Source organism: Sylvia atricapilla, chromosome 5, assembly GCF_009819655.1.
Source record: "Sylvia atricapilla isolate bSylAtr1 chromosome 5, bSylAtr1.pri, whole genome shotgun sequence".
In the NCBI taxonomy this organism is placed as follows: Eukaryota; Metazoa; Chordata; class Aves; order Passeriformes; family Sylviidae; genus Sylvia; species Sylvia atricapilla.
The window spans coordinates 56,872,010-56,897,985 of NC_089144.1; the positions used below are offsets into that span (position 1 = coordinate 56,872,010).

General features: G+C 44.2%; 1 protein-coding gene and 1 long non-coding RNA gene across 2 annotated transcripts in view; both read right to left on the minus strand.

The window, feature by feature from the left end:
* Positions 1-1,362: 1,362 nt before the first annotated feature.
* On the minus strand, positions 1,363-13,003 carry LOC136361570 (very long chain fatty acid elongase 4-like). Its single transcript, XM_066319583.1, has 8 exons — positions 12,539-13,003; positions 11,873-11,938; positions 10,202-10,389; positions 8,446-8,526; positions 7,622-7,678; positions 6,365-6,479; positions 5,317-5,444; positions 1,363-3,270 (listed from the first exon to the last, which is right to left on the minus strand). Exons 2-8 carry the CDS (start codon positions 11,928-11,930, stop codon positions 3,100-3,102), a joined length of 798 nt encoding a protein of 265 aa, XP_066175680.1. The 5' UTR covers positions 11,931-11,938; positions 12,539-13,003; the 3' UTR covers positions 1,363-3,099.
* Positions 13,004-18,990: 5,987 nt separating this feature from the next.
* The window catches only part of LOC136361573 (uncharacterized), a 230,469-nt gene continuing 223,483 nt past the window's right edge, over positions 18,991-25,976 (minus strand). The window contains exon 2 of the long non-coding RNA XR_010743657.1: positions 18,991-19,076. This is a non-coding gene — a long non-coding RNA (uncharacterized lncRNA). The remainder of the gene's footprint in view (positions 19,077-25,976) is intronic.

The window sequence follows — 25,976 nt, forward strand, 5'->3', positions numbered from 1 at the left end:
GAAGCAGCATTTGGTCCAGAAGGTTCCCACAATACCAGCTGTGACAGGATATTTTCAATTCATCCTCAAAACTTTGGACTTCACCAGACAGCATGAGCCATCCAAGCTTGCAACTTATAATTTCCCTCCCTTTTTGACTTCCAGTGCTTTGCTGTGGTGTAATCTTTAATTCCAGGGACTTGATCTTAGAGGGGAAATCCCATTCAGTGCCTTTATTCTCTGTTAAATTCCAGGAGCACATTCCAGGAGCAGTGCTCTCAGGCTTTTTGTCACAATAGAGTGGCCCAGGTGGACAGTTCCACCTGGAATAACCCAATTTTATAACAGGAGAATGAAGACAAGCAAGTGCAATATGAAGGACCTATCTGCAGAACCACTCAGCTATACCACTGCAGTTTTTTCTTCACTGCCATTGCAAATACCCTCACAAGTGAATTCTGCTTGCATCAATGCTTCTGTAACAGCTGTGCTCCATGCCAGTGTCTGTTGCTGTGTGGAAAGCGTGGTGTTTCTGGGAAAATTCAATCGCTCCTTATCAGTCAACTGGAAAGACTTCATTTTCATCCTATGCCATCGAAGTCACACCCACAAAAAGCTCTTACTCTTTCAAGATCAGGCCACTCACTCAGGCTGTGAGGAAGAGGGACAGGAATAAATCAAAGGTTTCATGTCTAGAACAAATGATGACAGCGATGTCTGATTTAGGTGATCAGTCACTTCAAGCTGTCAGGTGACAGATTTGTACTTTCATGTTTCATTACCACCTATGTGGCCAGTGACACTCCAGAATCCATTGCTCTGTCACACACAGACACAAATTAAGCTGCAAAGGCTGCCTTAAAAATGGCATGTTTACAAATTCATATACTTTAAGAGTGGAAAAGCATTGAGTAATCTTATTCATATTTCATGCTCATTTCTAATTTTTAAGCTGTCATGAATCAAGAAAAATCAAAACACATGATGCTTATTCTGGTATAAAATTATGAGTGAACTTAGTTACTACATTCTGAAAACATTAGAGTGAGGGGAAACAAAGGTTGAAACCTACTCGTGTATAGGAAAAAGAGCATTAGATTGCTTTGTGAATCAGTTGCAGGAAATGCTCTACCACCAAACTAGAGGGACAAATGTATGGATGGTTTAAGCAGGAGAGGGCCGTAAATGAATCATTAGGTGGACAGGAGTAATGGAACAGCTTTATTTGCACTGAGTCTTCAGCTCTGGAGAGCCTCCAGGGGAAACCCTCCACATGAATGTTAGATACACAGCAGATCCTGTTTTCCTGTCTTTGCAAACAAAGGGAGGAATGAAGGACCCACCCAGGGATTTGCTAGTTATAATTCTGACACAACTTCAGTATGCAAAAGTGTCACTATTTATTTATTATTTAGCATAGAAAAATATTTGACAGGAAGAAAACTAACTAGCAGAGATGCAGTGGTCCTCATACTCACTAGTGACAATCAGAAGAGAGACTGCTCAAATCAAAGGAAGGACATTTATGATGTGTCCCTGTGACAGTGTGAACAAGTCCTTTGTGGCTGTGTGTGAAGGGGAGGGGAGTGAGGAATGGCAGAATATTGTTTTATCTTCCACATATGTATGGAAGGGCTGAAGGAAAGGTTTGGGGTGTGAACACAGAGCAGTGAGGAACAAGTTGAATTAATTTTTTGTAGTCACTCAATTCCAGGTTGGTGTAGGGCACACAGGTCTCTTGAGGTACATCCCTTTGCTAGGTTCAGGCTAGCTCTAGTCCTCTGGACATTCCCAGCGGAGTTGGACTCCTTTATATTTGAGGTGGATTTGGCTTGGCAATGGCAATGCACTCTGTCACTACTTCAAATCCTCTCCTTCAACACCTTTGTATTTCACAAAATACCACTACTCTGTAATATCTGTTTTAATCAACTGAGCAGGATTCGATCAATAATTACCACTTTGTACTTTAATTAGGACTTTCAAAGCACTGCCACATCAAAACTTTAACAGTGTTTAACAGTCTGCAGATTAATATAAGTGCCAAAATCTAGTTGTAATTGATTTAGGAGTAAAAAAGAGAAGCCAATTAGTGATGTCTTAAAATCAATGGAGCGATGCAGCTTTGCACTACCCAGGGAATTGATTTTATAAATTTTGTATTAATTCTTATACAATTAGGTAGTGGAGGTGGTTGCTTATGGTGTTGTTAAACTCTTTATGTTTGACAAGAAGCAAAATTTAAAAATAACAGTATTAAAAATAATAAACAAATTGGAGAATAAAAGTTATGAATAGGAAACATCAGTCTATTCTTTCTAGTTCAATGATGGCATATATAAGGAGCAGTACCAAGTACCTTCATGCATTAAAATCCTCTATTGGTATGAGAGCAACCAAAGAGAAATAAGCATTCCAGAAAATGGGACATGATGACTCTTACTGCATTAGTCTCTTACTAGGAAGAAGTTGCTAAAAATGCCTTCTTTAGCTTGAGGACAGTGAAGACACCTGTCCAGCCAGACAACCTAATGTACAATTTTCTTGTTGCTTATACTGATATGAAATTAAACCATCAGGATCCCCCCAGTCCAAGTAGGAGCTTCCTTGTCAGGACAGGGTGGGATGCAGTGCACAGCTGAGTGCATCCTGCAGTCCCTGGGGACTCCTGGCTGCTGCTGCTACCTGGACATTGATTTCCAGGCTGAAGGCACATGATCCTGCCTGGCCTACAACACCAAGCTGAGATAGTTTTGTGAATGCAAAGAAACCCTCTGCAGCCTAAGCAATGAGGCAGGGAGTTGTAGCTGCCTGCTAGACCTTGGACACTGAGTTAAAGATGGAAGGGAAAACACCTTATTTGACAAATGTCCCAAAGCCTGCTATGCGGGTGACTACTTGGCTCATTTAGCTTGGCCTCAGCTTAATTAAGTGTACTCCTCAATTCCTTAATCCCTGAGTTTACATCATTCCTTTCACCTCCCTGACCTGGAATATTTAAAGACAAGACATGAGCCTCACACGCACTCCCCAGATCCATTTTCTTCCTGAAACCACATCACAAGCAGCAGAGAACATGCACGTTCATCAGGCTCTGCTCTCTGTCCTCCTTGATTTCCTTTAAGTCAGCTTTTCCTGCTTTCCCCTAATGTAGGTCCGATAGTAGAAGCGTAGGAAGAGAGCCAGGAGGCTGAGGATGTAGAGGAAGACTGCAGTGTTGAATCCATCAGGGAATGGGCACTCTGTGAAGAGGTTGTAGGAAGAATGAGCAGCAATGGCCACAAACTGGCACTGGAAGAGGTGGAAAAAAAGAGTGTCTTGGTTTGCAATATATAACCAAAAATGTGTATTCTATTTCCATCTGTTGAAACTGCTTGGGGAGGTGTTTTCTTTATCTCGTGTATAACTCATTCCTCATAACTCTGGGGGAGAGGGGACGGCTGTCTTCTGTTAATGGGCCAGCAGTTAAACCAGGTGTAGCAATGTTCCTTATCTCTTCCACGACACATCCTCCCTCTGTGGGCTATCTGCTGTTAATGGGTCATTGAGGCTCACTGCATGACTGATACAATTACATCATCCCATTGGGAGATGCTCCACCCAGTGGGAGGAGCCAAGCATTCCTACCTAGATAAAAAATGGGAGTCACAAACACCCAGGCAGCCTATTTCCACTGGATTTCCCAGGGGAAGACTGGACCCATCTCACCACCACTGGACCCTCCTATAGGATCATCTCTGCTCCAACTGAACCACACCTGTCACTCCAGGAGGACTTAATTGGACTGCTTCCAACACCCTGACCAACAAGGGGTCAGGTCGTGTTCTGACTCCGTCAGGGCTTCCTAGGATTTTTGTTTGCTTGCTTGCTTGTTTCTTTTGTACTACTACATTTGTATTTTTTAATATTCCTAGTAAAAACCTGATATTCCTATTTCCATATCTTTGCCTGAAAGCCCCTAATTGTAAAATTATAATAATTTGGAGAGGGGGGGAGTTTACATTCTCCATTCCAAGGAGAGCTCCGGCTTTCCCTGGCAGACACCTGTCTTTCCAAACCAAGACAAAGAGGCAGCCAGGTTAGGGAACCTACATGAGATACACCTCAGCTGCCCACTGAGACCGTAACAGCTATCACAACATCCTAGCAGTGTCCTCAACCCAGAGGATCACCTGCTTCCCTCTCCTGACATCCCTGGGAACCTGCCTTTCAAGCCCAGCAGTGTTTTCCCACCAGTAAAGATGCCCATCAGACCTGGAGGTTTAACCAATTCAGCCTCTCCTGCCCTTGGCCCATATCTTTGCCACAATGCAGTAACTGAGAGGATGGAATATGGAAATTGAAGGTGGGAGATTCCTCTTCTTCAGTGGTAAGTAAGTTATTATACTCATAATTATTTTGACTTGTATTTTAGCTTACAGAAAGGAACAACAGATACTACCTTTATTCATTTAAACGTTAAACATTAATTTTTTTTGTATTTTACTAAGTCACCTGTCTCAGTACCCTGAAGCAATGAGTTCTACCTACCAAAAAGCAATTAAATATTTTTTTTCCTGTGCTATAATTTGCATTACAAATACCTTTTTATTTCATGCAATGCTTTCTTGTTCTGCTTTGCCATGCAGGCTAAGTGAGAATTCTGGAGCAGCCTTCACTGCACCACTGTTTTACACATATCCTCTTCTCTTGTAACTGCATTCTTTTGGTTTTCAAAGCATCTCTTTGAGTGGAAAAACCTCTCCTACAACCATTGTCCTTGTCTGGACCATTGCCTTTATGCTGTATCTTTAAAAAAAACACGGGGCTTTCCAGATTTGTAACTTCATCAGAGATGAGAGGAAGAAAATCCAAACGGATTTTCTAGAGAAAGAGAAAAATTCACATATTTCTATTTAACTCTCCTGTTTGTCTGCAGTTAGAATCACCCTTCCTTTCTGAAGGAACTGATTCAAGGCTCCCAGTCTGCTGCCCTATTGAAAATCCAAAGTTTCCCTGAATCACTGCCCCCACCTCTCCACGTCAAGATCTGTTTTCAGTGCTCCATATACAACATAAAAAGAAGGAATCCAACTGCTAATTTTTCTCTTCCCTTCCTATTACAGAGCTGTGGATAATTAGTCTGATCTCATCACTGAAGGCCTCCAATAGTCTTGTGAAAGCAGTATTTGGAGCAGGTCACCCATGGCTTCACCTCTCAGAGTGGCACATGAGGGCACCTGGGGATGTGATGCTCTCCACAGGCAGCACACAGATTGAGCCAGTGAGGTGACAGACAGCAGGGGCCATCACACCTGACCCATGGGAGGGCAGGGAAGAACACTTGGAGGCAATTACCATTTGCAGGATGGTCAGGTAACGCTTCCACCACAGGTACCGGTGCATCCGCGGTCCCAGGCTGGCCAGGGCGTAGTAGCCATACATGAAGATGTGGACAAAGGAGTTCAGCATCCCAATAAAGAAGGCTGAGGAGTGAAGAAGGGAGGGTGAACAAGGCACAGACCCATTCCAGGCTATCCCTGTGAAGGGCTCACAGCCACTATGATGATGTTTCCAAAATACATCACATCTACCCTGGTCTGTGAGCATTCCACCCAGCTCTGCAGTGACAGCATGTCACCTTCTCCCTTCCTTCAGCAGCCAGAATCATTGGATGGGTTGGCTCAGAAGGGACCTTAAAGGTACTAGCTCCAACCCCCAGGGCACATCTCCCACTAGAGTTGCTCAAAGCCCCATCCAATCTGGCCTTGAACAGCCAGGATTGGGGCATCCACATAATACCCATCCCATATGAAGTGTTCAGAGACAGAGAAGAGCTTCAAAGAGGAGAAACTTTGATCATCTGACCTGAGCATTTCACACCATTCTGGTGTCAAAGCCATGTAGCCAAAGTGACTTCCCAAAAAAGAATGCCCCAGCATCTTGTATAGGGCCTTCCTAGAGTGGCTTAGTACCCAGATGCTTCTCTTCCAGTTGAGCAAAAAGGGGGAGTGTGCTGGATACAGCCCAGAAATAGGCACAGCCAGAGCTGGAAACAGAGCTAGAACCTGGGCTGCTGCCCCAGGGCCTCTGAATGGGGAGCAAGGGGGCACTGCTCTGGGAGAGATATACAGAGAACTCCTGTAGGATGTTATTTTTTTCTGTTTGGACCCCCTCTGATGGCACACTCTCATTCTGGGTGAGTCAGTGAACATGGCAGCCTAAATAGCTCCAAGAGCTGAGCAGATGGGATCATCTGAAATGCACATGCTTTTCTCACCTTTGGAAGTAGGTGAGCTTCCTACCTGCCAGTCAGCCCATCTGCACTGATAATGCTACCTCCACAGCCCAAAAAAGCCGTGAAAAATACAAGGCTTTCTTGCAGCAGCATTTCTTACAGGCATACCTTGTCCTCCAGGCACGTATTTGACCCCTGACCACCAGTTGAAGAGCATGGAGCCATGATGGTACACGTGCAGAAAAGTCACCTGCTCTTGTTTCTTGCGCAGAATTAAGAATACCTGAAAGAAGCCAGGCAAAGGAAAACCTTGAGTCGATGTGCTTAGACCAACATTTCACAGTACAAAGTTATAAAAATAGCTAATGATGAATCTGAATCTCCCAAACCCATTTCCTCTGCTGGCGACAAAACCTGGTGAAACACAATAGAACTTACAGGGGGAACTGGAAGATAGAAGTCCTTCCACAAAGGCCCAAATATTTTTATGTCTGGATTCAGGGCCCAAAGTCCAAAGAGGACACATCTGAGACTCTGGTTGAGCTTCCATACAGTTGACAGCTGCTTGGGTCTGCTCCTTTTCAGGACATAGGTTGTATATTTACTGCTACCAGACAATGACCCACAGAAAAACCACTATGTTGAATGGCCAAACCCTCCTGGAATTTGCATTAGTGAAAATAATTGTTTTGCCAGATGAATACATGTCAGGTCACTGCATTTCACCGTGCACATGCATACACACACACACACACACCCCAAAAAGTGAATCTGCTTTTCAGGCACTCAGGACTGGCAAAAAGCTGCTTTTGTTGCTGATGCAAACAGAGAAGGGATTGGCCAAACTGCTGGCAATAGGCCTAGGAAGTATCCACATGTTTATTCACATTTCAGTGGGTTGTCAACTTACACCCCAAAGAGCTGTGCAGTTTCAGACTAGAACACCGCTTTCTTCTGCTGGCCAAGCAAAGGCCTTTTCCAGTCATTTCGTTCATTTACAGTGCAGAAGGACAGATGAAGACAAGCTATAAAGAGGTGGACTTTCAATTCCTCCAGGACAAAAGCATTTAGTGCACAGCTCCGGGTTAATCCATGGCAGCAGAGATGCCAGGACTCTTCCACTTACAGCTCCTTTTCTGCCCCACCGTTAATCAGCCAGGCAGGCAATAACAGAATCTGTGTGGCACCAGCAGCTAAAATTTTGGGGGCCCACCTGGCAGCAGCCAGTGTAAAGCCTCTCTCCTAGCATGGTGCCCAGCCTCAGGAAGGCTGCTGGGGAGGGAGTGTGTGCAGCCAAGGGATGGAGACAGGCAGCAAATCAATACAGGACCAACCCAGGACATCAGTTCTGGAACGCTGCCCCTGTCTGACAAGGAAGTATCTGTTTCCAGCTCCGGTCCCCCTGAGGAGCTGAGCCCTCCTTACCGTATCCAGCAGCTCGATGACTTTGGAGAAGAAGAACCACCAACACACTCTTGCCATCTGCTGGGCAGCACAAGGCACGGCGGTTAGAGCTTAACCCAAAATTAACACATTTCCAACCAGGCTGTATCCTGCCCGCTTGGGGTCTGCAGAAAGCGGGGGGGGGGGGGGGGGGGAAATTAGGGGATTCTGTTTGGGATTTTTTGGGGGTTGCTTTTGGTTGTTTTTTTGGTTTTTGGAGTTTTTTTTTGGTCCAGATGGCAAGCCTCTGAAAAACTGAAAATATAACATGATGCTTGCACCTGTTCAAAGCAAGGCACTGTAACTCCAAATTCAAAGAAAAAAAACTCATGCAGCATTTTTGGAAAACTGATGCTGGTGGGACACAACCCTATGTGATGACCAAGGAATAGTTTTAGCCAAACCCCTCTGCTAAAAGAAGTGTTGAGTAAGATTTCTGTCATGCAAGGCAGAGGATACAAAAATTGGTTTTCTTGTGATCACCCAGAATCCTTATAATCCATGTGAAGAATCACTTCTATTTCAGAGGTGATTTGCAATATTGATACTTCATCTGGGAAGATCATCCTCTGTGCAGTGATCAAAGAGCAAACTTAGATGGCTGAGTTGACTGAGCTGATTAATTTTAGAGAACTAAAGAAGAGTGCACCAACTGTTGAAGCAGACAATTTAATGGAATAGATTTACAGGCAACAACAAACTGAGGTCAAAACCTTCTTAGCCATGCAAATTGCTATTTATAAACAAAAGAATCTGCATAGCCATGGGAGGGCAGGGTCTAAGGCAAGCTTTCTCCAGAACTGTACCCTCATTCCCAGCTCACTCCGGCTGTAATCCACTGGCTGGCACAGGTAGCTGTAGTTGGCCAAGATTGAAGTGACCAGAAACTGAAAAAAAAGAAAAAACAAACAGAAATCAATTTTCTGTTCTGTGGGTTTCACTGACACTCTGAGGGCCAGCCTGGCAGAAATGTGGCTGTAATAATGAGCGAGAGGCTGATTGCAGGTGCCTTGAAAAATCAAAAGGGTTTTAATAATGATGGAAAAATAACACAAAATGTAAAATAACAAAGCCGAGCACAGCACAGAGACAAACTCTTTGCTGCTACAGCACCTCAAAACGCGAGGATGGAAAAGTGGAAGGGGAAAAGCGTGGAATTCCTTTGTTCTCTCTCTTTTGTACCTAATTGCTTAGGTGGGCTTTTTGGTCCTTGGCCCAATGAGAAAAATAACAGTCTTTGAGTAACGTTTCCAGTCTCCAATCTACAGTTCTGAGCTGGCTCCAAGCCAATTGCAAAAAGAAATCTCCAGAACTTTCCAGCTAACTTCTTAATATGTCAAAAAGTAAAGTGAGACCCTTTCCCTATTTGGAGGCAGCTGCTAGAGGTGTAAGGATTGCATTACAACACTGTTCAATGCAATCTGTTCCAAAAGAGATAGACATACTAATGCTAAGGTAGTGGGGTCTTAGTCTTACAGTCACTGACAGAAAATCCATGAACAAATAGTAAAAACCTAAAACAAAGTACTTCACATTCTGATTGGAACCTTTAAAAAGCAAATTTGGCCTGGGAAGATTTGTAACTCTTTGTGTAATCACTGGAGGGCTCAAAACTACTCCAGCAGGAATAGTGAATTCTAGGCTTCTGAGTCTCTCTGAGGGACTCTGTTCTCCTTTGCAAAGACCCCAGACTGTTCTGTTTTGGTAGGTTGCATTTGCCTGTTAACTGGAAAGCCAAAGACTGGACCAAGTAACTAGTATAACTGAACAATCAAGCACAGAAAAGCAATTTTCACACCTGTCCTCAGATGGAGCAGCATTTAAAACAAAACAAAACAAAACAAAACAAAACAAAACAAAACAAAAGCAATTTGTGTTAATGTAACATTTGTGATACAAATTAAAATGGAATATTTGTTGGCATCAAAATATTTGAAACCTATATGGCCGTGTTTTCTCAAAGAGTTTTTAGTGGCTTACATAAACTAGGGAAGACGGGCTTGTGGAAAGGCTTATGCATTAAGAATAAGCAGAAAAAATGTTCTTTATGCTCTTAGCAGCAGGAAGACAGAGAGTGCTTGGCACTCCTGGAGAGAACTACCAACTTTGGAAAATCAGAGAATGTTAAGGGGTTGGAAGGGACGTTAAAGATCACCTAGTCCTAATCCCCTGCCTTGGGCAGGGACACCTTCCACTAGACCAGTGGTTCTCATCCTCAGAGACGGATCCATCACAGCCAGCCTCGAGGGGAAATGAGGCCGCTCCACATCCTCCACACGCTCTGTGCCTAATGGGGAGATCTCAACTTGCAGTTCATCCATACAGGATGAATGAAATCCCGTGTTAATTCCATGAATGGCAGGAGGACTGAGAAATGGGAGGAAATCAAGTACGGCAGGACAACACTGCTCCTCTTGTGGCAAAACACGGACATGTCCAAGCCAGCTCCCACTCCCTGCAGCAGAGCCCGTCAGCAAAAGCTATTCAAACCCTGCAATCTGGAGGCTCTGGAATTCCAACCCTTCCCAGGTGCTTATCTAGGAGCCAATGCTGCCTTCTCACCTCGTAGAACATGTAGCAGGATAATGCCACCATGGCCAGGTTGTAGGCGAGCAGCGGAGCCCGCAGCTCCAGCCGCCGCCGCCGCCGCATGCAGGACGGCCCCAGGGCCACCATCAAGAGGTAGGAGGTGAAGATCAGGGTGACAGGAACTGGGGAGTAGACCAGTGGCCACGGGTCTGTCCTTGGATCTGGGAAGGAAAACATACAGCCACAGCTGGCACTTCCACACGGCACAGGGCAGGTATATTTAATTGCATTTTATCCCTTCAGCGCGCTTGCTGGCAAAAAGAAAATCGGTGTCTCTGTGTCTTTGCAAAGCTGCACCTCAGTCCTTCTGCCCCGACTCTGCCAAAAGGCTTTAGCACAAAGGTTTTAGCCCAGGTTTTGGGTATGGACTGCAGTACTGGAAGGCAGATCTTTCCTGGAGAGCTGGAGTCCTCCCTGGGCAAAAGGAGTGATCCCAGACACTGTGCAGGGAGGCACAGGAGCAGCCAAAGCAACAGTGGCTCCTCAGGAGTGTAAATCTTTACAGCTAAATAATAAAAGCATTTCAATCACTGGTGTTACTTCCTTACAATCTTTAGGACATCTGAAATTCTCTACTCCTTCTTCATACCTGCTCATAGAGTGGAACTCTCTAAAAAAGCATGAATTTGATGGGAAAAGTCAAAGCACTTATCCCTGCTGAAACGGCTCTTCAATCCTACAGTAAAAGGAAATTCAACAGCTTTTTTGTCATGCCACCTCCCCCTAATCCTGCTATCACCCAGCATATGGTATATCAGAAAAACATCCCAGGTGCCATTCATGCTTTCCTTTCCTGTTCCCAGTGTGATCACTGCTCTACCAAACTCCCTCATTTTTAATAAATGCCATACCAGTCTGGACAATTCTGTCTATCCCCATCCCTTCTAAACTTCCCAGTTCTTTATGATGGCTGTTATGGGCTGTCTCAGGAGTTCTTTGATATTCCGCTTCTGAATTTAACAGTTTGTCAAAAGTCCTGAATCCCAATTTACACTCTCTTGTGAAATTCAAGTCCTGAAACATTTACAGTCTGAGCATTATGCCCCATGTCCTCCCCCTGCCAAAGTGATCATGCAAGCCTGCTCTTCTATCTTCATGGCATTCTGTGGCTTTTCTTTACCTCCAGAGATACAACAGAGCTCTCTGGGACCAGATTGAGCCTCTTTCTACTGAAGATCTCGTGTCTCCTCACAGCAAAGTGTCAAATATCAAGCACCAAGAAGTAGTTACTGCCAATATTTCATTTGATAATAGGTTTTACTGGCATCACAAAGAGTTTAAACCCCACAGTATTAACTCTTTGGTCAGCTAAGCTTTCCCATGACACATGAATATGCATTTAAAAAAAATCACTTCCTTTAGTACTCCAGACTTAACAGGCAATCCCAATTTATTGCTCCTGGTCTTGTCAGAGCCCACTGAGAAATCCCCCATCCTTTCATTCCTTACTGTGATCCAACTGGAGGGCCAATGAAATATGTTTAAAGGCTTTAAGGAAGTTTGTGATCATGGAGGCAGAAAAGTGGAAATCTGCCTAGTGAAGAAAATCTGGGCCAGTATAAGGATTGCATTCCTTCTAGGTTTGGTTTTCATGATCATGCTATTCATGTAGAAATTTCCATTTTAGTGAGCATCTGTACCTACCTCCACTTTCAAGAACCCAGTTGTAGAATTCCTGAGTTTTCTGCCAAGTGGAAGCCATCCCAGGTTCTGAAAAGAAATTAACTTGACTGAATCTAGAATGAGGAGGCTCTTTAGACAAAGGCTCAGGACTACAGCTAATGAAAGGACAATAGTTAACTTTCTAAAAATTTAACTTTTAGACCTGGATTAAAGTCTCCTTTAAAAAAGGAAGAAAGAAAACCTCCCCTTGCAAGGATTAGCAACTTAACTTCCAGATTTTATTTATTTATAAATATATATAACTTAATACTTGATTTCCAGATTTTGATATTTCATGGAGGTTTCACCTCTAAAACATGCTCTGAGCAGCTGCATGTGATCTGCCAGACCCAGGAGGGAACTGCCAGTGCCATTGGGAAATCAGTCATGTGGCATTTTCTCCTAAAGCAGTGTGGGCACAATATTCATGTGAGGACACACACTAGATGCCATAACTGCATCACTCTGCAGGTATTATTGGATATTTCCAGTGCTGTAAGGCAGCTAGGGATTCATTCAGCACTGCTGCAGCTCCAGAGGTGTTAACAGAGCTGGTTATTTGTTTTTCTGATGCCTCAGTTTATACATTATTTTTGTTTTAACTTGTATAGATTCTGCAATATAGTATATAAAGTAGAATACTCATACATATTATGATGATCCTCCTCTTCTTTTCTTTCCTTTTAGCAGGGAGATGTTTTCAAAGGCACTTGGAAGTTCTCCTAGAAAACACTTTTCTGCAGTTAGTTTCAACAGCTTGAGCTACCTGATCGAGCTCTCTCCATTAGCAAATATACAGGACCAGCTTCCATCTCCTGCTGGCACCGAGAAAATCACATTTTCTCTTTTGACTCCTCCTCACAGACTGACGCCCAACATCGCGTCGGTGGCAGACACCCCCAGATTTCTCTCCTGCAGTTAATCCTTGCAGTCAACCCCTTTTTTGGGGGGTGTTCCTCTGACACAAAGCCCGAGACGCCCGGGAGGTGTCACACCCATCCTGACGCAGAGCCACACGCCGTTGTAATCCGGGTGGCCTCTGCCAGCACCCAGATTATTCGGTGATTATCAACTGGCTCAGAGTCAATACCGTAGGGATTCCACACGGTTACATGCCCCCAGACAATCCACAAGCATCTCAGCTCACTCCACTTCCCTGCTTCCCTTCCTTGCCCCCCAGAGCACCGGGAAAAGCCAGGGAGGAGGAGCAGACTCACCGCAGCTGGCTCCGAGCATCCCTTTCTCCAGGAGCGTCCCCGGCCGGGCGCGCCGCAGGTAGAGCGGGCAGGACAAGGAGCTGCAGGCTGCGCTCAGCTTTCCTCTCCACGAGGGAGGTGAGTACATCACCTGCTAGGTCTCCCACAGCCGTGGTGGGTCTTCATGCCTTCTTCTTCAGTCTCTGTCCCAGCGGCGACCACGCACACCCCACCGCCGGCCGCAGGCAGCGCGGGGCTGTGCGCGACTTTGCCCGAGTTAGAGGTTACATCACATACTCCTCCCCCGCCCTCTCCTGCTCTCCCCACACGGTTTATCAGATTAGGGCACTGGAAAAGAAGAGGGAAACGAGTGCCGGAGAGGTCTGGGATTCCACAGGAGTGAACCACTGACCTTTAGTGCCACGCTCGGGAGCCCGGCCAAGTGGGAATGTGGCCAGCATTTCTTCTGCAGGTTTCTTCAGGACATGCCGCGACAGCTTTGCAGATAGTGAAAGACGAGGGATCACGGCTGGAAACCAGCCTGTTTGAAGCACTCCTTCAGACCAGCACGAGGGGCTGTCAGCAAGCCTTTTGTGTGCTCAAAATAGGCCCAGAGCACCAAATGAGGGGGCAGAGAACGTGGGGACACTCACTCACTCACTCACTCACTCACTCACTCACTCACAGAAGACAAGGAAAACTCATCTAGGGTCACCTCTCATATCCAGCCTGTGTCCCTGGGGGAGTCACATTTACCGTTTTTAATGGGACCGGAAAATATTTGGAGGGTGTGACAGTGATATCAAGTGATCTCCAGCAACTGCATCAAGGGAAAATGAAGAGATCTGCAGAGATTCAGTCCCATGTAGGGGTACCAATACAGAGCCAGGACCCTGGACCCCCACCCCCCAATTAACAGCTCCCAGCCAAATGGGGCTCAGCTTGGTCACCTGTGGTCACCTGGGGTGTGGATACATCCTCTTCTTTTCCCAGTGGGCAGAGATTATTAGCAAACTCCAAATAAAACAGAGGGTAGCACCATTTCTCACACCATTGCATTGTGTCTGTCACCAGATCTGTGACAAACCTTTCCGAAGGGCAAAGCACCAAAGATTAGCTTTCCAAAGCAGCTTTAGGAATTAGTCATATCATGTGCTGGGAGTTTCTCATTGGAGCACATCACGTGCTGATGCTGCTGGACAGATACTGCATTTTTGTGATTTATGGAAACCATGAGAGAATTTAAATGTATATTTTTTGGGACAAGCAATTTAGGATGAAGGTTTTGAATTTAGGGTGTCAGCGGGTTAGAAGGGCAAACCAGTTTAGAAAAGGGTTTGACCAACCTTTGGTGTCATATTGTGTGTTTTGCTGACCCAGGGTCATGGAGACAATTACAGTGAACTTTACAATTACAGTGAACTTTACAATCATAGTGATCTTTACACATATTTTTTTTTTCAAAACTTCCTATAAAGACCTTTCCTTGAAGTTTTCTAATTGCTCGTGAACCAGTAGGTTTAATTTCTATATTTTTGGTGCCACAGTCCTAAAAAAGGTTCAATCAAATAATTCATTGATTTCATCTGTGTGAATTGATGGAAATGATAAATCAGACCAGTCCTTTCTATCTGTCACGTGTAGATGGGACTATATTTTATTATATCTATCTGGTAATTTAAGTAATATTTGTTGAGCTATTTATATTGATGTATAAGGCTCAGAATTACAGACACAAAACTTTCTCATCAAATGTTTTTCACTCTGGTGAAAAAAAAAATCACCTGAGTGAATTTCCACAAATTTCATTTGGGGCAAACTATTGAATTATTCACATAAACTGGATTTTTTTTTTTAATACCATGAAATATATATATATATATATATATATATATATATATATATATTAAATCTTCCCTGTTCCTGAATTATTCTCAGTGGTGCTGTTGCAGATGTTCACTGGCACGGCTGGCAGGTGGAGAGATGTCATCAGTGACGTCGTACTTTTACACTCCAGGAATGGGTGTCCTTTGATGAATGTCAGTGCAACTGTGAGGGCAGCACTGCAGGGACCCCACAGAAAAGCCTCAGGGCTTTCACTTTCAGCAAGAACTTGGTAGAAAAATAACCCCTAACACTGCTCCTTCAGTGAAATAGTATTAGGGCAGCTCTGAATGACAAAGTGAATTGGGTTTTTCATTCAGTGACTTGGTAAGAAAAAAGGGGATTGCAGGGACATGAATGACAAGCACAGTAATAAGGAACTCGGTTATGTAGAGTGTGTGACAGCTCAGGCAACCCCATCAGAGAGTAAAAAATATTTTAAGTAATGGAAAGCTTGGCTATCTCCAGCATAGTTTAGAGGTGGTTGCCACAATATCATTATCAACAGCAAGTACCAGCAGTAAAACAGTCATGAGGGCTTCTAGACTGTGCAGCTTTTGCTCTCTGGTCCTATGATTGCTGTTGCTTCCAACCAGAGCTGTACTAAAACCACGAATTACCAAAGGAGACCTGTTTTAATGCTTGAGACAGACAAGGAGCAGGGGGCCACTCTCATCTGGATACACAGGCTACGTCATGGCGCTGCTCTGAACAGCACAGCAGAGATTTGACAGAATCACTGAATGGTTTGGGTTGGGAGGAACCTTAAAGATCATCCAGTTCCAAACCCCCTGCCGTGGGCAGAGACACCTTCCACCATCCCAGGTTTCTCAGGGCCTCACCACATTCATAGGAAACAATTTCTTCCCAATATCCAATCTAAACCTGCTTTCTGCCAGTGTGAAGCCATTGCCCCTTGTCCTGTCACTCCAGGCCCTTGTCAAGAGTCTCTCTGCATCTTTCCTCTGGGCTCCCTTCAGGCACTGCAAGGCCACAATGAGGTCACCCCAAAGCCTTCTCCTGTCCAGGCAGAAGAAAAAGTCGAACTTTAAGGTCCCTCCCAACCCATTCTGTGATTCTCTGATCCCTTCTGGAGCAGAACACACCTTCAAGTGATATCACCAACCCGCTCAAATCAACAAAACACCAAATAATAGCAGCAGGAAAAAGCTGGGTCAAAGAATATCGAACCCCTTAAGGAACCACAACCTTAAGGCTACCATCACACAAAGATCTGATGTGGCCAGATACCTTCTTAAACTTGCACATACCTGGCCCTTGGAACTCCTGAATGGCAACAAATTCACTTCCTATGCAATTCAAGTGGACTAAACTGCTCAAGTGTTTGATGCATGCAGATATTCAGATGTGCTTTATATGCAGATAATAAAAATTACTGGTAACTTATGTATGGAACTGGCTTCAGTGAGAGGTAAATATCAGAACTGAGGGTGCCACAGAACAGGAAGGAAGGTGACAAACCCACAAATCTCTTACTCAGCTCACATCTACATCTGCACTCTTGCTACAGAAGCTGCTTATGGGATAACACATTTATGAGTCAGGAGAAGTTCAAGTATTGTCAACACTTCCAGCAGATGAGGCACCACCTTGCTCCTTGGCAAGAGTGTGCTCCAGAGCAAGCTCTGAGCTCCTGAAATGGTATCTTTGTGAATATATTGCCAAGGGAGGTTCATGTCATCTCCCCTAATTCACGCTTTTAAACAACCACCTCGGCTCTCAATTGCTTACAACAGAAATAAATGACAGCTGGTTTTATGAGTACTCTCTCAACAATGGGGAACACAATAATAGATGTTTTTACAGCAAGTGAATTTCCCACAGAATAATAATTGAATGGCTGAGTTAGTTTTGCTAATATGCAATTACCAGATTATATATGTTTCTGGGGAAATACAGTGGTTTCAGGTGACAATCAATCATCACTAAAACACTCTGAAGACCTCACCAAACTTTTCAGCACATTTGGGTCTAGTCCACAAAGCTGTTGTGCATGAAAAAATCCAAACTCACATCTATTTAGAGCAAAAAGAAGCCCTTAAGGGGCACAGTGAAGCAATTGAAGAAGCTTCTGGCACAGGGATTCTGTTTCTTGATTGCCTCTCTTATGCACCATGCAAACAATTGCACAGACCTTGAAAGGTTTAGAAGAGATTACAGGAAGGGATTTTTGGCAGAGGTACTGGGCAGCTTGTCTCTGTGCATAGGACTAGGAGATTCCATCAACTCTTGTGTAAATTATGGTCTTAAACCCCAGTATTTTAATTTTACCAGCATAGATCTTTCAGTTCAATTAATCCATGGGAGTCTCAGAAAAGTCATTCAGCCTCTCCATGCCTCAGTTCCCAGAGCTCTAAAGGAGAATGAAACCTTGTCTCTCCCACAGGAGTGTGGTGAAGGTGACCTGCAGTGAGTGGAGAGCCAAATCTGCCATGGTCCACCTCTCTGGGTGTCAGCTAGAGTACTTCTGGCTCTGTCTTTGTGACCTTGGGCCAGTAATTTCAATTGTGAATCATCAAACAAAAGCCCTAAATTTAGGTGTCTACACCTAATGAACTTCTACAAGGCCTAAGGGAGTTCTAAGGGCTGATCCAGCTGGAGGAATGTGCTGACATTGAGGGTGCTCCAAGGCACCTCACCTGAGCTCCCACTCTTCTGGTAGGCAAAGGATTCTTGCAAGTTCTGTGAGATCTGTGTGGATATCAGAGCTATCTTAAGGCATCTCCAGTGGCACTAGACACCAACCTATGTGCAGGCATCTGAATTGAGTCCTCTTTGCTTCTAGACCCACCTTTTGTCAGCCTGGCCCTTTTACTTGACCAGTTCTTTGAAATAGGAACCTTCTCTCATGATGTGCTTTTGTGACCAAGCATCAGTCTTGCGGTTGGGAGCCCTGTCTCCAAAAATGCATTCCCAAGTAACTCCTAGGCCTCGAGAACTCAGAAACCTTCAACTTTCATCTCAAAATCTGCTCTCTTTTCAACATGTCTTGAATCAGTGTTATTTCAAAGTTGTGACTGGCATGGAGAAGGGACTTAATGCTGATCCCAAGCATCATCCAAAAACCTAGCAGAAATGGGCTTAAAATTGTGAATTGATCAATTGGGTAAAAACAACCTCTTACAAAAAACCCTCAGACAAACAAACCAAAAACCAAACCTTAGGTATCATGGTAGCAACAAGGTTTTTATGCCAAGATCTTGGAGTGAGTGAGAAAAGGAGTGAGAAGCCAAAAGAAAGAGAAGTTGCCTTCATTTAGGCATCCAAGGGATGCCAGGAATATTATTCTAGTCCTAGAGCTCTACAAAGAACATAGAATGAGCTTGATTTTCCAAAGGCTCCAATAGAAGCAGACTGGATGTCCAAACTAAGACCTCATGGCATTTCCAATATGCTGGAGCCACGGGTAGAGCACAGATTTCATTCCTGCTATAATTAGTGCAGTACCCATGTAATGAGAGTACAGTGCTGATGACTGCTATCTCTTGTTTTCCCATCCAAAATCAAGGAAGTACAGAATCTCCATATACCTGTCTCGTGGTGATACTTGAATGTTTCAGTGCTTCTGAGAACTTTCCTCTTCCATTTCACTCCCACACAAACCCACCATCAGCACTGAGCTGAGAAATTAATTCTGACCAGCTGTTCCTGTCAAAGGGAGAGCACATAATAGAACTTGCCGCTGAACATCCACTGCCATTGGAAAAAAGATTGTTTTTTCTTTTTTTTCCCCTCTAGTTTCTGATATTTCTCCACTCTGCACTCAGCTGATCAAACATGCCAGTCATACTAGATGCTACTTCAGAAACTGAAGAGAAACATGAAATGGTGCACAAACGTTGTGCAGGCCACCTGCAAATGTCTGGGGCTCATGCTATAGGAAAGAGGATGCTCTTGCAATTGAAATGCTGCTGTTGAGAGAAAATAATGTGCATTTTAAAAATCAGATGCTCTGAATTACCACACCAATATCTGTCAGCTTCATGGGGATTCTGGAAGTCTATTTTTTTTTTTTTTTTTTTTTTTTTTTTTTTTTTTTTTTTTTTTTTTTTTTTTTTTTTTGCCTGGCCAATTGCCACATCATTCTCCCTCTGCAAAGATTCACCCACCAAATTAAACTTCCCTGGATCCCTCTGTTATGGTACCATGCTTTCATCCCCTTTTGTTCCTGCCCTACACCTGGAGAAAACCCCCCACAGATAGTATGACTCTTTTTCATAATCAAACCTTTCACCCTAATTACACCTGCAAATCGCTGACCTGTGGTGGTCAACCGGACCCTGATGTGTCCCCAGCTCTTTCCACTTCACCTTTCATTCCCATTTTGCCTGCTCCTGCCATTTTCCTGCCCATGCCTGCAAAGCACTGGATCGTGTCTCACATGCACATTGCAGGCTCTGCAGACTCCGATTCCCTGTGCAGTGACTACCAAAGTATTTATGGCAGCAATAAAAATTGAGGATGCAAAATCCTCTTTCCTCCTCTAATGATCTGGTACATCTGCTCCCAGTGATCTGGAAGCCAAATAGAGCAGATATTTATAGGAGCCAGAAAATGAGCAGTTCGACTTTCCAACTTCCAATGGTGGATTTTGGAGCCAATAGGCAGCACAGAGTGTTCTGATCTCTGTCCTCTAAAGCAATTACTGTATGGAGAACAGCAGACACCTTCCTCAAATTGCTTATATTTACAATAGCAAAAAAGACTCAGCTTTGTTGTGGTCCACCCTGAATCTCTACCTATGTGTGAAATAGAAGATTTTGTCTTCAGTTAGAGCAGCTCTTGACAAAAGACAATGACATGAAATCCTTACTGAGGCAACAAACTGCTCCATGCAGAAAAAAAGGCAACATCCCTACTGAGCAGGACTTGGCTGGTATTGCTCTCAAAGGTATTTTAGGTATTGCACTCAAAGTGATGAACACTCTGTTCATGTCCTCAAGGCCAGGTTTTGCTCAGGGGCTCTCAGCAAGCTGATCTAGTGGAAGGTGTCCCTGCCCAAGGCAAGGAGTTGGAACTGGATGATTTTTAAGGTGCCTTCCAACCAAAATTATTTTGGGACTTTTTTAAAACAGTGTGGGTGATTCACTGGAGAAAAACTGCCATTCCCCTTCCAGTTATTGCAGAAAAAGAATGTGGTTGGGACTCCTCCAGTTCAGATTCCTTGGGGCTGTGGTGAATCAGTCAATAATAGAAGGGCCATACACAGTCAAACAGCTGCAGAGCTGCATCATAAAAGTGACGTGACTCCTTTGCAATTCCCTGAGGCATTATGAGGTTTAATTACTGTTTTATTCTTAGGGATCTTTACAGAAAGGCAATCTGTTCATGGCACAAACTGTTAATATCATTGCTGCTGCTGGCAAGTACAGTCCTGGTAAAGGTGGCGATAAATGAGCCAGTTTATCACGCAGGAATTCCTCTACTCCTGTTTTCCATTTCTCTGCAACTGTATTACATATTAGGGAAAGTTAACCTGGCCTAGAGACAGAGGTCTTGTCCTAATTCCAGGCTACAGGCCAAATCCTGAGGGATGATGTGGGCTAGCTCACTGTACTTCAATAGACTTCATCCTCCCTTTTTATCTTGACCACCGTGAGAAGTTTGGAACTGATCCATTTGGGATTGTACATGTTCCTCTGGTTTGTGGGTTTGTCCTTGTTGCCCTACAGTGCTTTGAGACACAATCTTTCACACACCAGTGTGGGAAAAACACAATGACAGAGTATTCTTTGAGCTTGAAGGCAACAAACCATCCCTCTGAGAGGAAAACACTGATGTCTGCCACAGGAGACATGATGGAGAGCAGGCAGTGACCTTGGAAAGAAAGCCTGGCTCTGAGTATGCAGGTCACATACTCCTGCCTCATCTGTTTGTTAAAAAAAGGGACGGTGTACAATCTGTCTTCATCTGTCTCACAGCAGATGAAGGAAGCCTTTTAATGACTTTCTGTCAGGAGGAGATTTAGACAATTAAAATATGATATAATGACTCCGTAGCTAGCAAGGCCCAAACTAATGATATAAAGAAAGCAGAAGAAAAAGGGGCCTCCTTTTGTAAAAGAATGTCTACATGGCTCATGGGCTTCCTTAAGACTACCGAGATTGTGCACTGAAATTAGGATAATTTGCTGAGCCCCAGGCTGATACTTCCATCTCTGTGCTAAGTAGGTAAGGGAGAAGATTTAAAGAGACATTTGGAGGTTTCCTGCTGCCCCTTGCAAAAGCATCTCCAAAAGCATGCATTTAGGATCTGCTGAGTGCCAGCACAGGCAGTCACTGGGCTGGTTTGTGCAGTGCCAGAATTGCCATTCACAGCATTCGCCAACAGATCCCTCCCATCTGCTTGCAAAAGTGTTTGCTTCAGGACCTCACAGCCTCACCTGCCCAGCCCCTTCCCCAGGAGCAATGTCTCAGCCAAAAAACAGCTGCCACCAGGACAAGGTGATGAGAGAAGGGCCTTATGTCACACCTGAGAGCTTGCAGTGGTACCCTGGGAGCTGGTGACACTCCCTCAGCACCGTGGGAGGGCTGCAGCAAGGTTTCCACCTCCTGAGTGGCAATGATTTCTCAAAAAGAGGAGAGACCAGCTGTGGCCCAAAATAATAGAATAATCCACCCCTCAGCACTACCAGGAAATCAGTTCTGTTGGGGCCCTTATACCTCAGTTAAATGGATTATCAGAGATATCCTGCAGATCCCAGGCAAATATTCATTTTCTCTGAGCTACCTGGAAATCAGCCATAGATGCCAGGACTCAGCTGTGGACTAGGGACTTATGCCAGTTATTTTATTACCTGATTTTATGGTTTTTTTGCTGTGTAGCCATGAGTCTTTAGCCATGTCTCAGGCATCACAGTCTCTTCTTCTATACTTGAGAACATTTAACAACTGCAAGAAATCTGTTTAAAAAGTTGCTTCAGCAATCGAATCACAGACTCTCTTGGATTGTAGGATCATTGGGTCCAGCTCCTGGCTTTGTACAGACACCCCAACAATCCCACCCTGTGCCCTAGAGCATTGTCCAAACACTCCTGGAGCTCTGGCAGCCTTGGGCTGAGACCATTCCCTGCAGAGCCTGTTCAGTGCACCAGCACCCTCTGGGGGAAGAACCTTCTCTTGATATCCACCCTAACCCTCCCCTGACACAGCTCCAGCTGTTCCCTGAGTCCTGTCCCTGGTCACACAGAGCAGAGCTCAGGGCCTGCCCCTCCTCCTTGTGAGGAAGCTGCAGAACTGCTGTGAGCTCTCACTCAGGATGCTCTGTAACTGCACTATTGTGCTGAATGATTTTTTTTTTTCACTGTGGATCATGAGAGGGAATGTTTGAGAAATATTGGCACTATTTGTACCAAAATACATGCCCTGGACAGGACTGGAAAGTGTAAATCATGTATGGTCTGGGTTGGAAGGAGGCTTAAAAATCACCCAGTTCCAACAGCCCTGCCATGGGCAGGGACACTTTCTGCTAGACCAGATCCCTTCCACAGATCCAAGAGAGGGCCCAAAGATGCTTAAGCCCAAGATGATGCATCCTAAAGGAATGCATTCACTTCCAAATATGATGTTCCTATTTGAATGCCATCTTCAACAGAATTTTACCCTCTTCTGCCATCACTTCTTCCATGGTCTTTGTTCACACAGAGATTTTTATGATTTTCATGATCCTCCACAACTCTTTAGGCCCCAGATAAACAGCATTTTTTTTGAGCTCTTGTGAAGCCTTTCAAATTTGCCTGCTTCACCAAAATGCAGTGACCAGTGACCAAACCCTGTTTTCCAATTAAAAAACCTAAGCGGGAAAAAAACCCTTCAATCACTTCTGACACTTCTCCCTTCTTTTTTTTTTTTTTTAAACTTATAGTACTCCTCTCCACAGTGTTAACTCCCTTAAAAATGTAGTAAAATGCTGAGATTTTTGAGAATTATAAGTTTGCATCATATTTATCTCAGAAATGAAGAGTTTGAGAGTATTATTAGTAATCTTAGTGAAAATCTGCAATTAAAAAAACAACAACAAAAAACCCAGAAAATCAAAACCAAATCACCAAACAACCCTGTGGAAATTGCCTAGTCACTGCCTTGTACTTGATGCAAAAGAAATAAATTTGTGCTGAGTAAATTAAATGTTAAATGCTGCAAGATCAGCCCTGGCAGGAGGATATGCTCCTTTTGCAAGGGCTGAAAGGAGTATGCTCCTGGACAACTCTCACCTGAATCTGTCAGGGAGGTGACAGCAACCAGGCTTTGAGATGGACTGGCAGAGTCCTGTGTCCACACAGAGCTGGCAGAAAAAGGGGTGGTAAGGCTGGAACCCAGGTGTGGTGTGACATGGTTGTAACCTGCCAGACTCACAGCATTCTACCTCTTTTGGCTACTGCAATTAATTAATTAATTGAGCAAGACTAGGGCTATGCACCCTGTGATTTCTTCTTTTTTTTAAACCTGTTTAAAAAAAAAAAAAAAAAGGTTTACTTTCTCTCTCTCTCCTTTTTTTTTTTTTTTTTTTTTTTAGATTAACAGAGAATTGTCACTGACATCTCTGACCTCTTCTGAATTTCCATTTCCCTCATGTGAGCAAACTACGAGGCCAAATCTATAAACAGAAAGCATTATATAATTTATTAAGACTGCAGTTCAGTACCATCAGGAACTGTTACAGCCAGGATGGATCCTAAGCTAGATTTTTTTTTAATTTCTACCACTAGAGGCCTGTAATGTGCTGCACATTTGGAAAAATCCACATTATGTCAGTGGCACAAGAGTATCATGAGTACAAATCTGCACCATGATTGTAAAGAAGTTTCTGTGTATTTAATTTCAGCTTCTGAAGACATCTTTGTGCCAATGGCAGAACAAGTTCAAAGAAGCAAATTTTCAGCAGTTTAATAAGAGAAAACACTTAATAAGCAAATAATTTAATATTTATAAACATGAGCAACTTTCCTCAGCTCTCTTTAAAACCAGTGGACTGATCTCTTTTGTAACATTGCTTAGATTGGGATTTATTGAACAGACACCCAGGCAGCTGGTTTCAAGTTAGGAATAAAAAGAAATTTAGGAATAAATATTCACATCTAGCATGTTTGTGCCTTTTTTTTTTTTTTTTTTTTTTTTTAATAATATAGCACATCTGACATCTTCACTGGTGTTGGTGGTCTGGAAAATGTACCTCACCTATGCATGAAGGGTTCATACTCTTAGAGAAATACTTTTTTAATCTAAAGTAGCCATAAGAGATGGATATTTCCAAAACAATAGTCCTGTTTGTATCATGTAGGGGGGCTTGTTTTGGTTTGCTTATCTTTCTTGTTGATCTGGTGACCTGATCACTCGGCTTTGCCCTGATACGCAAATTTCCTGCATGTACAGAGACAACTTTTCTGTGGATTTCAGAGTAACCCCTGAGATCTGTCTGTAAGTGAATTTCTGTGGGTAAAAGCAAGGTGAGCACTCAGACTGGTGATTTTCTACTCCTGACACACCCCAGTCCAGGTCTAGTAGTTACTCTCATACAAACTGGCCATAGGTCCATGGGCAGAGCCACTGACATTTCCCAATATTCATTTCAGAGCTGCTGCTTTATCCTGAAGAGCAGATTTTTTCACAAGTCACCACACAGCTCTTACTGGAGGTGTTTGCAGAGGAAGGCAAGAGATGGCAGCAGAAATTGCTTCCTGGGATAAGATTCATCTCACCTAAGTTTACCCACCTGAAAGTTAGATGTCTTCAGCAAACCCACAGACCCTGGAGACAAACCAGTGTTGTTGGGAGGTGAGTCACCGTGCCTGTCAGCTCTACCATGAATCACCAGTTAACAGTGCCTTGGTTTTCTACTGACAAAACAAAGAGCCCAGAAGAGCCCAGACAATTAACTGAGACTTTATGTCTGAGTGTCATCGTTCAAATAAGGGGAAATATCCCTTTAGCTGCCCCCAGTGCTGGGTGTTGATGGCAGTACTGGAAATAATGCAGTCGTGAAGCTCTTGGCTGAGGGCTCTGTGAGGTAATTTCTCTGTGTGGGGCACGAAGCAAGAACTGGAGATGCTTCGATTTGCTGGTGCTGCCTCCCCCAGTGCTGTGAGTGCTAAGAGACTACATAAAACATGAGGGAGTCAGACTCAGGCAGAGCCCCGTGGCCAGTCCTCTGACAGCCACCGATGGCACAGGGCTGTGACATCCCCACAGGAGGGGCTGTGCTTTCCTGCCCTGCCCTTCCCGTGCTGGGGCACTGCCACCCTCCTCCTTGAGCCCAGAACTGGGAGTCACTGCAGAGCCTGAGCGCAGCAAGGCAGCGAAAAAGCAAGGGGAGGAGGCGTTTCGGAGGTGGAAGCGCTTCCCTTGCCACCCAAGCCAAAGCCTGAAGGTGACTCATCCTCCTCTGCACTCTCTCTCAGCTCCTTCATGCGCTGTTCTTCCCTTCCTTCGCCTGCCTCTCCCTCCCCGTAGAGGCGATCCAAAAAGTTCTTCTTTCCCCAGAAACTGCCTTTTTTTTTTTTTTTTTTTTTTTTTTTTTTCTTGGTCACTGGTGTATCCAGCCCTGGTTTTATGCCTTGCTCCAGGCACTGCATGAGTGCCTTCAGGCGTTTATTGCAGAACAGGGCAGCAAATCTGACACCCTTGGTGGAATAAGCCTTCCAAGTCAGGCGCTTAGCAGATATAAACTCAAGTGGCTCCAGAGAAAAAATGACCCTCAGTCCTCCCTTTGTCTCTTGGGACAGAAAATGCGAAAATGCCCCTGCGTGAAGACTTTGAAAGCAGACTGGTTTAAACTGGGCACAGCTTTGCTGATTTTTAAGACTGTGCTGCTTCTAATTCACACCAGCATGGGAATGTTCGATAAGAGCCTTATTGTGCGCTTCAGCGCCCAGCAAAACCCATCATCCCACACACAGAAAGGAGGTGTCTGCTAAAATTAAACGTCATCCTCGCTGGCATTGTAACACGCTGAATTTTCCTGCTGAAATGTGGCATGTGGAAGAGCTG

Bases quoted from the DNA above. Each gene is read 5' to 3' on its own strand.
- LOC136361570 (XM_066319583.1), bottom strand. From the start codon at position 11,930: ATGGCTTCCACTTGGCAGAAAACTCAGGAATTCTACAACTGGGTTCTT. The intron at 7,679-8,445 runs GTACAGTTCTGG...GCTGCCCAGCAG, and splicing joins GGAGTGAGCTGGGAATGAGG to ATGGCAAGAGTGTGTTGGTG. The intron at 6,480-7,621 runs GTAAGGAGGGCT...GGCTTCTTTCAG, and splicing joins TCATCGAGCTGCTGGATACG to GTATTCTTAATTCTGCGCAA.